General features: G+C 48.4%; 1 protein-coding gene across 1 annotated transcript; it reads left to right on the top strand.

Annotated features, from left to right (window-relative positions):
* The first annotated feature begins 2,553 nt into the window (after positions 1 to 2,553).
* On the top strand, positions 2,554 to 4,594 carry LOC144611192 (putative G-protein coupled receptor 139). The gene is made up of 2 exons (XM_078430244.1): positions 2,554 to 2,589; positions 3,725 to 4,594. The coding sequence occupies exons 1-2, from the start codon at positions 2,554 to 2,556 to the stop codon at positions 4,592 to 4,594; spliced, it is 906 nt and encodes a 301-aa protein (XP_078286370.1).
* Positions 4,595 to 14,286: the final 9,692 nt, after the last annotated feature.

The following is a 14,286-nucleotide window of genomic DNA, read 5'->3' as shown; positions in this document are numbered from 1 at the left end:
GATGGATGGATGGATGGATCGATGGATGGATGGATGGATGGATGGATGGATGGATGGATGGATGGATGGATGGATGGAGAGAGGGAGAAAGGGAGAGAGGGAGAGAGGGAGAGAGGGAGAGAGGGATAGATGGATAGATGGATGGATGGATGGATAGACAGATACTAGACTAAGTGGACCCGTTAGGCCCATTCCTCGTAGAGGGCGACAGGGAAGGGGAGAGGGTGTCACTGACCTGGGCTCCGTGGCGCCAGCGCTGCAGCCAGAGCGATCCGTGGAGGGAAGAGCAATTAAAGTCGTACGTGTCCCATTGTGACGTCACACGCTGGGTCCCTTTAAGAAGTCGGATTGAAAGGTAATGTGCGGGATCGCTGGTCAGCGCGGACCCGGTGGGCCGAAGGGCCTGTTTCCGAGCTGCATCTCTGAGCTAAACTAAACTAAACTAAACTAAACTAAACTAAACCAAACTAAAGTAAAGTCGGTCCCTAACCAGAGACCGTGAGCTCCACGATGTTAAAGTCCGCAGGCTCCCGCGGTTAGAGCTCAGAGGTCGTTCCCCGGCAAAGGGATCGCCAGCTTCACGGTGGTCAGTCCCGCAGGCTCCCGCGGTTGGAGAGCCCGAAGTCGGTCTCCAGCAGAGGCCACCATTCGCTCTATGTCGGGCCGCAGTGCGGACGGAGATACGATACGGGAAAAAATCGCATCTCCATCGAGGTAAGGGATTAAAAAAGGTTTACCCCTCCCCACACCCCCACAGTCCCACATCACACAAGCTAAAGAACACTAAAAGCATACTTTTAATACATTCTAAAGAAACATCAGGGAAGGAAGGGACAGGCAGATTGTTGGTGAGGCAGCCACAGCTGCCACATATAGTGTGATCAGGAGGAACATGTGAGAGATAGAGAGAAGAGCGAGGGGGGTGTGGTTGAGGTCACAGTCAGATGAGCCCCGATCATAATGAGCAGCGAAGCACAGTGGGCGGGGGGGAGGGTTGGTATTTTAATCGTCGGCAATCTGTTGAACTAACCTATGGACAAAGGTCGCCCCGGCCACCTACAAACTGGGCAGATTGCCTAGCTCAGTGATGCGGATTGAAGGAAATCAAAAAACTGGGGGTGGGAAAATGTATCTGATGGAGTTTCATGGAACAACATCGCTCCCAATTTCCATCCCTCAGTATCGCCACAATTCTCAATCTTTTAAGTTTCTCAATCAATTTCTTGAATAAATCAGAACCTGTCACAGCTGGGATTTCACTTGGCTGATGTAATCTGTTTTTGCGAATAAATTCAAAATTTCTATATTTAACTGTCCCGGTGGAGATGGTAAATGGCATAAAGTCTCATGGAAGGTTCTTCCCCAGCATTTCCTTCCGTGAGATTACCTGCAGCTCACGGAGACACGGCGCTGGGCAGGGAAAATGTGGGAATTGTATTACAGATATGCCAGTGTGGAGCAAATATTGTACGTGATCATTGCTATCATTGGAGTCCCCGGTAAGTGAGTTCGCGGTAAATTCAAGTTTTACAGTTCCGTGTTAGCCGGCGCTGACCTGATTTTGACCATGTCACATGCTTCCCAACTGCTGGTCGTTGTACGATAATAAATCAGTGATCCCCTCGGTTATTTGTGTTTCAATTAAAACCGCGATTTTTCTTATTTTCATGCAGCTGATACCAACCCTATTTTCTCTCACTGCCGGGACCAATGTTGTCCTTGCCTTCAGTGGGGCCTTGTCCAGAGTTGACCATGTGCTCGTGGCAGCCTGATCTCTTGGACCGAGTGACTGGGGAAGACATTAATTTAGAGGGAAATTAAAGGAAAATGAAAAGCGGAGACTTCGCAGATTGGCTTCTGGATTTTATTGCATGATATCATGGAGAGATAGTGGCAGTAAACTGCCCACCAGTTATCTGACTCCACAGCAGAATTAGCCGACTTTTACACTGTGCAGTAAACAACTTTCGTTGATACTACTCTACGAAAGTATTCTTTCAACTACATGGGTACCAATTATTTCATTAGTTATAACATACTTTTTGATTATGTTAATCTCATTCAACAACAGATGGTTAATACAAGTCAAACACAATACAAGGGCATCTTGACATTATTCTATCTCACCTTTTCGGCGGCCCTCTCAGAGCCCATCATAAGTCCACCCATTTACAGTAACATTTCAATGCCACTAGTGTTAGGGGGTGCGGGAGGTCTACTGTGACTTCTCAGAGAAGAGGAAACAAGCTTCGTTATCTCCTCTACCATTTCATGTTTTTCTTTACCATCCCACCTTTCAACACATTCCCAGACAAGAGGTTCTACGTCAAGTGTTACTTTGCCGATTTCCACGAACCCCTTCTGCACCTGGTCAACGAGGGACGCCAATTGTCACATCCAAGCACCCTTTCGTTACCTTGTTCATTTCCAATCAAAACTAAGTAAGGAAGGATATTAATTTTTCTTCCACAGATCCCTCCTTGTTGATCTTTATGATCAACACTTATAGTAAGAAAGGATTAAAATATTTTCTCTCGTTTATCATTTGCAAAAATGGAGGCGTGCAAGGCGGATTATAACTTTCATTGGGTAACCTTGTGAAGTTAATTGTTTCTGAGTTTTTGATCAGTGAACACCCGGTCCTGTGGACACGTCTCTGTGTGGAGTCTGTCACAGACGGATTCCATTGTCTATTACTCAATAATTGGATCAATCGCCTGAAACCCGGATCTACCGGCGTGTGTTGTTACCGAACTGAACTCATTGTGCAATGAATCCATTAACGGAGCCACTCTGCTGCCTGATTCTATGTTGTCCCTGCCTTCCCACTAGGTTAATTCCCGGAATGGCGGGACTGTCGTATGTTGAAAGGCTGGAGCGATTGGGCTTGTATACACTGGAATTTAGAAGGTTGAGGGGGGATCTTATTGAAACATATAAGATAATTAGGGGATTGGACACATTAGAGGCAGGAAACATGTTCCTAATGTTGGGGGAGTCCAGAACAAGGGGCCACAGTTTAAGAATAAGGGGTAGGCCATTTAGAACGGAGATGAGGAAGAACTTTTTCAGTCAGAGAGTGGTGAAGGTGTGGAATTCTCTGCCTCAGAAGGCAATGGAGGCCAGTTCGTTGGATGCTTTCAAGAGAGAGCTGGATAGAGCTCTTAAGGATAGCGGAGTGAGGGGGTATGGGGAGAAGGCAGGAACGGGGTACTGATTGAGAGTGATCAGCCATGATCGCATTGAATGGCGGTGCGTACAGGCTCGAAGGGCTGAATGGCCTCCTCCTGCACCTATTGTCTATTGTCTATTGTCTATTGGAACCCTCCTCGTCCGCATCAGCAGCCGAGTTCCCAGAGCTCTGGTTAAACGGCCGGTCACGGTTAAGTCTGTGAAAGCTGCCCCATAAGAGAATGTGAGCAGGGTTAAATATAAAAAGACCATTCCGCCGATGGTAGCGGGCGGCTGCTCGTTCCCTCCCCGCCCTTTACCCCGCACGTCGCCTCATCTCTTTCCCCCTGAAGCAGGCCGGTCAGGCACAGTCGGAGCCGGGCCTGACATTGTTAAACTTGCAGCCGCGCACCGAATCTTAACACTCTTGTGCTTCAGCTGAAAGTGGAGCCGGTGTCCAGCACCGGAGACCGTGTTCAGTAATGCCCAGTGTCCGTCCCCTTCTCTTTCCGCAGTGAATTTAGTGGCGATTGTGATCCTGTCCCGGGGAAAGTGCGGCCTCTCCACCTGTACCACTCGCTACCTGGTGGCCATGGCAGCGGCCGATCTCCTGGTCGCGATCACCGAGGTGATTTTGAATCAGATCCGAGTTCATTACTTTTATTGGAGTTTCCTGTCCATCACCCCTGTGTGCAGTGTTAACATTGTACTGAAGTTTTCAGCAACAGACTGTTCTGTCTGGTTCACCGTGACTTTCACATTTGATCGCTTTGTCGCCATTTGTTGCCAGAAGCTGAAAACTAAATATTGCACCGGGAAAACTGCGGCTGCGGTTCTAGCAACAGCCGGCGTTCTGCTCTGTCTGAAAAACGTTCCCCGCTACTTCACATATGAACCCTGGAGGATCATCGAAAATGTCCCGTGGCTCTGTGTCATGAAGGAAAGTGTTTTCACTGACCCTGGGTGGGTGACGTTTGACTGGTTCGACACGGCTCTAACGCCGCTCCTCCCTTTCGCTGTGATCCTGCTGCTCAACGCTCTGACAGTCCGGCACATTTTAGTGGCCAGTCGGGTCCGTCAGGGGCTGAGGGGTGAGAGCAAGGGGGAGAAGCGCAGTGACCCGGAGATGGAGAGCAGGAGGAGGTCTGTGGTTTTACTCTTCACCATCTCCGGCAGCTTCATCCTCCTGTGGCTGACAAATGTGGCACACTTCGTCTATTATCAGATCACAGAAGACAATGCAGATTGGAATGATTCTGAATGGATCTTTCACAAAATGGGGTATTTGCTGAGAAATCTCAACTGTTGCACGAACACATTTATTTACGCGGCGACACAGGCCAAGTTCCGGGAGAAAGTGAAGAGCGCGGTGAAATATCCGGTCACCTCTCTGCTTCAGATCATTCATAAATACGCGTCCTGAGCGCATCCCAGAGTCGGCTGCTGTCTCTACCGTCCGGGCTCCGGCCCCTGACATTCACCGCCGCATCTTCCAGTCCCGGACGGAAGATCCCATCGACAGCTCCGCTCCGGCACCTCCATCCCGTCGCTGCGAGATGTCTCACATTTACCCAGTCGCCCCATTTCCGTCCGCAGTGGGAACCGTTCTCGAGTAACGTCGCCCTGGGACCAATCGTGCCATCTCCATCTGCGGTTGAGGTATGCCTCTTGAATATGGTCCTTCTGGTTTCAGCATCCCCAGAATGATTGTCCAATCTCCCACTTGGGGCTGGTTCGTCTGATGTGCCCTTCTCCCAGTTCGACCTCCCTCCTGATGGGGCTCCATTTCTTGTAATCTCCCCCGACTCCGGGCTTCGGAATCTTAGTGTTCAGAACCTAAGATTCACTTCGCACACCCGGCACCCAAACTTCGGCAGTTCCGGTTTCTCCTGTCTATTTCCAAAGTTAGACAGTGCGCAACCCTCCCCTCCCCGCCATTCACACACCTCCCAGAGGGAATGCTTCTGCTGGGTCTGCACAATAAAAGGATGACTAGAGTTTATGGGACATTTTGAGCGATGACCGGAGGAGTGGGGAAAGAGGCTCGGAGGAGTGGGGAGAGAGGGGGACGGGGGACTGGGAATATAGAGGCCGGGGGAAATTGCGAGAGAGACAGGGCCGCTGTGATGGGAGATAGGATGGTCGGATGGGGATAGGAAGGGATGCGGGTTTTGTGATGAACACGTCCCTACACTAATCGCTCCACCTTCCTAATAAGACAGACGTAGGTTCTATATGTGGCCGAGGTCCCCATGTGACAAATGAAGGCGAGGAGCTTAGATACAGTGCTTGCGTCCGGCATTCAGCGTTTACGCGGGGTGATGATGGTGTGTTGCTTTGCAGAAACGTGGCCCCGGGTTCGATAGGGAGCCCGGGAGGATTCGATCTCTTTTGGAAGAGAATGGGGCAATGAAGGACGTCAGCATGGCTTTTTACGCGGCAAATCATTTCTTACTAAATTGATCGAGTTTTCAGAAGCCGTGACAATGTGGTCAATGGGGAAAGGGCGGTGGTTGTTGTTTACATAGATTTTAGCATGGCGTTTGAGCCTCCCCCGGGTACGCTGATCTAGAATGTTACATTGTCCGGGATTATCAGTAACCATCGTATGGATTCAAAACTGCATTACTGATACAAGACAGAGCATAGTGGTGGAAGGTCAATATTCAAACTGGAAGTCTGTGACCAATCCGCAGGGATCTGTATTGGGACCTCCATCGTGCGTAATATATAGAAACGACGTGAACGTAAACGTAGACGGGTTGGCTGGTAAGTTGCAGAAGACACAAACATTGTGACGATACAGGCACCCAGTGGGATACAGATTAGATCCGGAAATAGGCTGAGAAATGGCAGATGTGGTGAAAACCTAGCAAATGTGAGACGTGGCACTTTGTGAGATCAAATGTCGGTGGAAACATATACAGTCACCTTCACAACCCTTAACAGCATTGATGTACACAGGGATCTTGGAGGCCCAATTCCATCACTCACTGAATTTAGACACACATTTAGAGGACGGCGAAAGAAAGCTTGCCGTCATCGGTGGGGAAAACATGATGCACGTTTATAAGACATTGGTCGGGCCGCATATAGAATGTTGCGTGCAGTTCTTTTGACGCCATTATCATAAAATCTTGGAAACTGTACCGTGGTTCACCAGAATGTTGCATGGACAAGCAAGTATTGGCCCAAAGGGGAGTTTGGACAGAATTGGATTTTCTCTGGAACACTGGAGGATGTGAGGAGGCCCTAGAGAAGCAGAGATAACACGTAAAAACAGAATGGAAAGTCAGAATATTTTTTCCCAAATTGGAAAAGTCAAATATTAGAGGGCGCAACTATAAGATCATAAGTTCATAGATATGGATTGTGTGCATGACGATAAGAGATGATCTGCAATTATGTTTGGCACAGACATTGTGAGTCGCAAGGCTCGGTCTTCGTGTCATGGAGCAGAAAACTGGCCAATTCGGCGCAGACCACCCATGCCGAAAAAAGGGGCCCCTTTCTGCGCAAGTCCCACCTGAACACGCAGTGACCAAATTCCTCTAAACCTTTCCTATCCATGCACCTGACAACCTGACCAAATGTCGTTTAAATCTCCTTATAGTTTCGGCCTTATCTATCTCCTCGAGTAGCTCATTTCATACATCCATCAGCCTCCGTGTGAAAAATGTTGCCCTCTCAGTTTCCTATTAAATCCTTCCTATTTATATTTAAATTTATGTCCTGTGGTTCTTGATTCCCCCCCCCCTGGGTAAAATGTTATCCTATCTCTTCCACGCATGATCGTATACACCTCTCATCCTCGTATCTGCCAAGGAATAGAGTTTTAGTGTAGCAAACCTCTCCTTATAACCTAGGTCGTTAAATTCTGCCAACACTCTCGTTAACATTATGTATACGTTTTTCAAATTTCCTATAGCAGGATGACCAGAACTAAACACAATACTCTAATTGTGGCCTCGCCAGCGCCTTGTACATTTGTGACACCCCAACATCCACACTCATTACCCGGACCGATGTAAGCCAATGTGCTGAAAATATTCCTGACGACATTTTTCTGTCTGTGGCGTCGCTTTCAAGGATTTGTGTCTTTGCCCTCCTAGATCCCTCTGTTCAACACCATTCCCCAGAGCCCTACCATTCACTGCAAAGGTCCCACCCTGGTTTGACTTCCGACTAAGCAATACCACATACTTAGCTGCATTAATCTCCACAAACTGTCCCTCTGGTATCCTGATCAAGAACCTGCTGTAACCATGGACAACGATATATCTACGATGCCACCCACTTTCTTGTCATCTACAAAGTTATTTACTCTGGATTGTACAGTGGGTCCAGCACAGATCCTTGAGGCACACCACCAGTCACATGCCTCCAGTCAAACAACCAACCTTTCTCCGTGATCATCAGCTTCCTTCCACGAGGCCAACTTTATATCCAGTCGGCTCACCCTCCCTAAATCAATTGCGATCTAACCTACCAGAGAAGCCTTTCACGTGGGCCCTTGTCAAATACCTTGCTGAAATTCACACAGACAGCGTCTCCAGCTATGCTCTCATCAACCGATTTGCTTACATCCTCAAAAACCTCAAACAGATTCGGGAGACGCTGTCTCCCACGGATATAACTGCGTTATATTGTACAGGGCCTTGGTGAGACCGCACCTGGAGTATTGTGTGCAGTTTTGGTCTCCTAACCTGAGGAAAGACGTTCTTGCCTTAGAGGGAGTACAGAGAAGGTTCACCAGATTAATCCCTGGGATGGCGGGACTTGCATATGAGGAAAGATTTGATAGACTGGGCTTGTACTCGCTGGAATTTAGAAGACTGAGGGGGGATCTTATTGAAACATATAAAATTCTTAAGGGGTTGGAGAGGCTGGATGCGGGAAGATTGTTCCCGATGTTGGGGAAGTCCAGAACCAGGGGTCACAGCTTAAGGATAAGGGGGAAGTCTTTTAGGACCGAGATGAGAAAACATTTCTTCACACAGAGAGTGGTGAGTCTGTGGAATTCTCTGCCACAGAAGGTAGTTGAGGCCAGTTCATTGGCTATATTTAAGAGGGAGTTAGATGTGGCCCTTTTTGCTAAAGGGATCAGGGGGTATGGAGAGAAGGCAGGTACAGGCTACTGAGCTGGATGATCAGCCATGATCATATTGAATGGCGGTGCAGGCTCGAAGGGCCGAATGGCCTACTCCTGCACCTATTTTCTATGTTTCTATGTTTCTATGTTGATTATCCCTATTCAGCTCCTGTCTATCTAAACGCATGTTGTAATTATACCTCAGAATAATTTCTAGTAACTTTCCAACCACAGACCTTAGGTTCAGTGGCATATCGGTTTCAGGCTTTCCCCTGCCGTCCTTAATAAATAGAAGCACAATACTTCCCACCCTCCAGCCTTCCGGAACCTCAGCGAATTTAATGATGACTCATATCTTAGCGAAGGTACCTGCAATTTCTTCTCTAACTTCCCGCTGTATCCACGGATATATCTGGTGCGGGAGATTTATCAACCTTCACACTCAGCACCACCTCGACCGTAATTCTGACTGGCATCCAGCCACTTCCATTGCCCCATTTTTTCCCCGCCCTTTCTCCGCGTAAAAACAAAATAAATACCAATTGAGAACGTTTCCATCTCCAGTGACTTCACGCAGAGATGACTGTTCGGCTTCCTGTGGCCATATTGCTTGTCTGGTTACCCTTTTCCCTTAGTGTACATATAATATCTTTGGATTTTCCTGAATATTCTCTTTCAGATCAATTTCCTGACCACTTTCTATCCTCCTGATTACGTTATTTGGCTTGTCCCTCAGTTTACAAAACTCCCCAGGAATGTACATGATCCCAGCCGCCTCTGCCCCCTTCCTTCCCCTCCTTGACCAGAGCCGCAATTTCTCTCATCATCCAAGCTTCCTTACTTTCACCTACTTTGCCCTTCACTCGAATTGGAACATGCGCGCTTTGAACATTCAGCACCAACCTTTCAAAATCATTCCAAATCCCGACGTTCATTTCCCTTCAAACAACCTGCTCCAATCAACTTCAACAAGTTCCTGTTTAATGCCGTCACACTTGACCTTCCTCCAATTTATAACTTTAACACGCGGAGGATGACAAATAGGGTGGAGGTGGCGGAGAAAGAGAAAGCACGAGGATAAGGGGAAAAAAAGAAAGTAAGAGAATAGCAATATCGAGAGGAATGTGGAAGGAGACAAAGGGAGCAGAGAGGGAGTGGGAGAGCGAATGAGCGGGAGATCCTCAAACCTCCATCTCTCTGCTCGCACTTTCTCTCGTCCATAACCATGTCTGTTGCACTTAAACATTTCGTTCTTTTGCTCTTCCCATTTATCCTATCCCCTACCCTGCACTCCCTCCGTTCCGCCCTTTCTCTTTCTTTTCCTCGTCATTTCACCACCTCTTTCTCTCCCTCCTCGTCATCCTGGAAGTAGAGGAAGCGACGCGGAGTGGGAGAGAGAGCAAATGGGTATAGAGTTCAAAGAGAGAAAGAGGAATAGGGTCATAGTGGAGGCAAGGGTTCAGAGAGATTTGATAAAGAGAGAGTACGGTAAGAGATAGGGGGGGAAAGAGAAGTCGGAGGTAAGACGGAGGGAAGGAGAACTAGCGATATAAAGAGGACACGTGTGAGGGGAGGGTTGAGAGAGAGAGAGCGGATGACAATTTATTAGTGAGGGAAAATAGTGAAAGAAAGCGAGCGGAGATACAGGAAGGCAGAGATGTGGCGGTAGAGGCAAGCGAGGGGGGAGCAGAGAGTGAGGAGGAAGCGAGAGAGAGAGAGGGTGCGCGGAGTATGGCAATAAGACAGGATGGATGAAGTGGGAGAAATGAAGTATAAATAATTAATTTATTCATATCATTGGAACAGAATTAGGCCATAACACCCATTGAGACTATTCCGCTATTCAATCATAGTTAATAATAATAATAATAACACATTTTATTTATATAGCGCTTTTCATATACTCAAAGACGCTTTACAGAGATTTTGAGAACATAGGGAAATTAATAAATAGATAAATAAGTAAATAATTAGATGAACAGAGAAAGGAGACAGTAGGTGAGGTGACCTTCAGTGGTTGAAGGCAGTGCTGAACAGGTGAGACTTCAGCGATGTTTTGAATGTGGTGAGTGTGGGGGAGTCTCTAACGGTTTGGGGTAGTGAGTTCCATAGGGTGGGAGCAGCGATGGAGAAAGCCCTGTCCCCCCAGGATCTGAGTTTAGTCCGGATGTTGGGGGATAGGAGATTGGCAGCGGCAGAGCGGAGGGTGCAGGTGGGAGTGTGCCTGTGGAGGAGGTCGGTCAGGTAGGATGGCGCCAGGTTATGGAGGGCTTTGTAGGTTATGAGGAGGATTTTGTACTGGATTCTCTGGGGGATGGGGAGCCAGTGGAGTTTATAAAGGACGGGGGTGATATGGTCACGGATCGAGGTGTGTGTGAGATAGTTGATCTATCTTTCCCTCTCAACTCCATTTTCTCTAACCTTGGCACCCTTACTCATCAAAACCTGTCAATCTCCGCTGTAATCATACCCAATGTCTGGTTTCTGAATCCTCTCCAGAATTGGAAAATTGTCTACGCCTTTCTGTGCCATGTGCATAACCGAACATTTTGCTCTGCCTTATTCCATCTAATACTTATTTTCCCACTCTCTGAATCTGTTTGTCCTGCTGACTCGATGTTTCCTCTTCATTACCTGCCGCTCCATCTATCAATAGTCAATAGTCAATAGTCGTTTATTTGTTACATACACGTAAATGTGTAGTAAAATGAAACATTACCCGCAGTTGAACAATAAGACCAATAAGATTAATCAATAACGTACAATCACAACTAACACCAAACAAAAAGAAACATCCATCACAGTGAGTCTCCTCCAGTCCCTCCTCACTGTGATGGAAGGCCAGAATGTCTTTTTCTCTTCCCTGCCGTCTTGTCCCGCGGTCAGGCTGTTGGAGTTGCCACGTCGGGGCGGTCGGGGCTCCCGATATTGAAGCCCCCGCTGGGCGGTGAAAAAAAATCCCGCGGCCTATTTCAGGCCGCGCCGGATGGTGAAAGGTCCGTGGCGGGCCGACCCAAGCCCCGCGATTCGGGGCGGGCGGACACGTTGCCTCTGCCGCTGCCGGAGCTCCCGATGTCGGCGCCCATCCAGGGGCCTGCGGGCTTCCGACGTCCACGCGGCCCGCGCCGGAGCCTCCGGAGACGAGTCGCAGCCGTTCCCGCAGCATTCGCAGGCAGCCAGCGCCGCAGGTGGTGAGTCCGGACCGCGCGCTCTGCGAACCAGAGACCCAGGTGGTCCCAGGTGCATGGCCGGTGGTAGGCCGCAACGGGAACGGAGACACGATACAGAACAAAGGTCGCGTCTCCGTTCTGGAGAGAGAATGTTACAGTTACAGTTCCCGTTCCCTCCCACCCCCCCCCCCCCCCCAAAACATAACATACAACACTACATCATATTAACACTACAATTGAGACAAAAACAACAAAAAACACAAAAGACAGACGGACTGCAGGCAAGCCGCAGCTGCGACGGCTTCTTCCTATCCTCCGCAAACTTGGCCACAGGGCATAAATTCCATCATTCAAATCATTAATATACGTGAAGAGAAGCGAACCCAACACCGAACCCAACAAATCCCATTTATTCAAGTCTTTGCCGTCTGCCATTTAGCCAACCGTCAATCCATGCCAGTATCTTCCCACTAATACCATGGGCTTTCATCTTGTTTAGGAGGCTCGCGTGTTGTGGGAGGATACAGAGAGGGGGGGTATAGAGTCTGCTTGAGGTTGAGAACTGGGGAGGCGAGTGACAAACAAAAAGAGGGGGAATAAAGGAATCTTGAAAAGAATGGCCAGGGAGCAAGAGGAGAGAGGGAAGGGGACAAAGGGGGAGATAAAAAGGGAACGAGGAAGTGGTGAGAGATCAAGGGAATGGGACGGAGACAGAGGGTGGTGACAGAGGGAAGTGTAGCAAGGGTGAATGGGAGATAGCTCGAGAAAGGGAGTGAAATAAGAAGAGAGAAAATAAGAGTGGAGTGTGAAAGGGGTGGTGAAGAGATACCGGGACAGAGTGTGGGGGGTGGGGATGAGATGAAGGGGAGAGCAACTGGGAAGGAGAGGAGAGGGCTAGACGTATGGAGTAGCAGAAGAGAGGGGGATGAGGGATAAATAGAAAGAGTGACGCAGAGATTAGAAACAGGGAGGGTGAAGAGAGGGAAAAATTAAATGGGACGGGGAATCTGGGAGAGGGAGCGGGGTGGAGAGTGAAAGACGGCTGAGATAGGTAGAGAGCGTGATTCGAATGGCGGAGCTAAGGAAAGGCAGAGATGGGGAGCGACGTGCACTGCGACGGAGAGGTAGGTAAAGAATGGGAGGGGAGCATTGACTCAGCGAGAAATACATCATCTCTGGAGAAGAAGGCGGCACGGTAGCGCAGCGGTAGAGTTGCTGCTTTACAGCAACCGAACAGCGCCGGAGACTCAGGTTCGATCCTGACTACGGGTGCTGCACTGTACGGAGTTTGTACGTTCTCCCCGTGACCTGCGTGGGTTTTCTCCCAGATCTTCGGTTTCCTCCCACACTCCAAAGACGTACAGGTATGTAGGTTAATTGGCTGGGTAAATGTAAAAAATGTCCCTGGTGGGTGTAGGATAGCGTTAATGTACGGGGATCGCTGGGCGGCACGGACTTGGAGGGCCGAAAAGGCCTGTTTCCGGCTGTATATATATGATATGATATGATATGATATAAGGACAGATGACGTTTGGGATCGGGGCCCTTTTTCAGATTGGTTGTTTGTGGTGGGGTTGGGAGGGAGGGGCAGATCTGCAAGACCAGGACAAATCAGGGCCGGCAACAGATGCCCCCAGACAGGGAGAAATCCTTGGTTGGCTGATTCTTGTCTTGTGATGGTGTAATAGTTCCGGTTGACAGACACAACGAGTTGGAGTAGATCAACGAATCAGATACCATCTCTGGAGAAAATGCAGGTAGCCTGGGAAAATCAGGTTCGTTCTGGACCCCAAGAAAGGGAGTTTGTAGTGTGCCTCCGAGATGGATTCTTAGAGCAGTTTGTATTGGAGCCTACTGGAGAGAAGGCAATTCTGGATTTCGAGTTGTCTAATGAACCAGATTTAATAAGGGAACTCAGGGGAAAGGAACCGTTGGGAAGTAGTTACCATAATATGATATGTTTTAATCTGCAATTAGAGAGGGAGAATGTTAAATCAGAAGAGGCAGTGTTGCAGTTGATCAAGGAGGACGATGAATGCATGAGAGCGAAGGTCTCAGGGTCGACTGGAAAATTATCCTAGCAGGAATGACGGTGGAACAGCAATGGCAGGAATGTTTGGGCAAAATCCAGAAGATGCAGGATCGTTTCATTCCAAAGAGGAAGAGAGATTCTAAAGGGAATAAAAGGCAACTGTTTCTGACAAGGGAAGTTAGGGACGATAAGAAGTGGTGTATAACATAGCAAAGAATAGCGGGAAGCCAGAGGATTGGGTAACTTCCGAAGGACAGAAGGTAACACAAAGGGCAATACGAGGTGAAAAGATGAAGTTCGAAGGTAAGCTCGCCAGGAATATAAAGAGGGATAGTAAAAGCTTATTTAGGTGTGTTATGAGAAAAAGATTAGTAAAGACAAATGCGGGTCCTTTGAAGGCAGAAACAGGTGAGATTATTAAGGTTAACAAGGAAATGGCGGAAGAGTTGAACAGGTGCTTCGGATCTGTGTTCACTAAGGAAGCCACAAACAATCTCCCAAATGTACTAGAGGACAGGGGATGCAGTGAGACAGGGGAACTGAAAAACAATTGCATTAGGCGAAAGATGTGTGTGAGGTTATCCACTTTGGTGGTGAGAATAGGAAGGCAGAGTATTATCTGAATGGTGTCAAGTTAGGAAAAGGGGACGTACAACGAGATCTGGGTGTCCTAGTGATTCAGTCACTGAAAGGAAGCATGCAGGTACAGCAGGCAGTGAAGAAAGCCAATGGAATGTTGGCCTTCATAACAAGAGGAGTTGAGTATAGGAGCAAAGAGGTCCTTCTGCAGTTGTACAGGGCCCTAGTGAGACCGCACCTGG

The sequence above is a fragment of the Rhinoraja longicauda genome, chromosome 39 (assembly GCF_053455715.1).
Source record: "Rhinoraja longicauda isolate Sanriku21f chromosome 39, sRhiLon1.1, whole genome shotgun sequence".
Taxonomy (NCBI): Eukaryota; Metazoa; Chordata; class Chondrichthyes; order Rajiformes; family Arhynchobatidae; genus Rhinoraja; species Rhinoraja longicauda.
This window is presented reverse-complemented; position numbering and strand designations above follow the sequence as displayed.

Excerpts from the sequence above, each read along its gene's own strand:
- LOC144611192 (XM_078430244.1), top strand. The coding sequence starts at position 2,554 with ATGGAGGCGTGCAAGGCGGATTATAACTTTCATTGG. Across the intron at positions 2,590-3,724 it reads CGGATTATAACTTTCATTGG|TGCGGCCTCTCCACCTGTAC; the intron begins GTAACCTTGTGA and ends TCCCGGGGAAAG.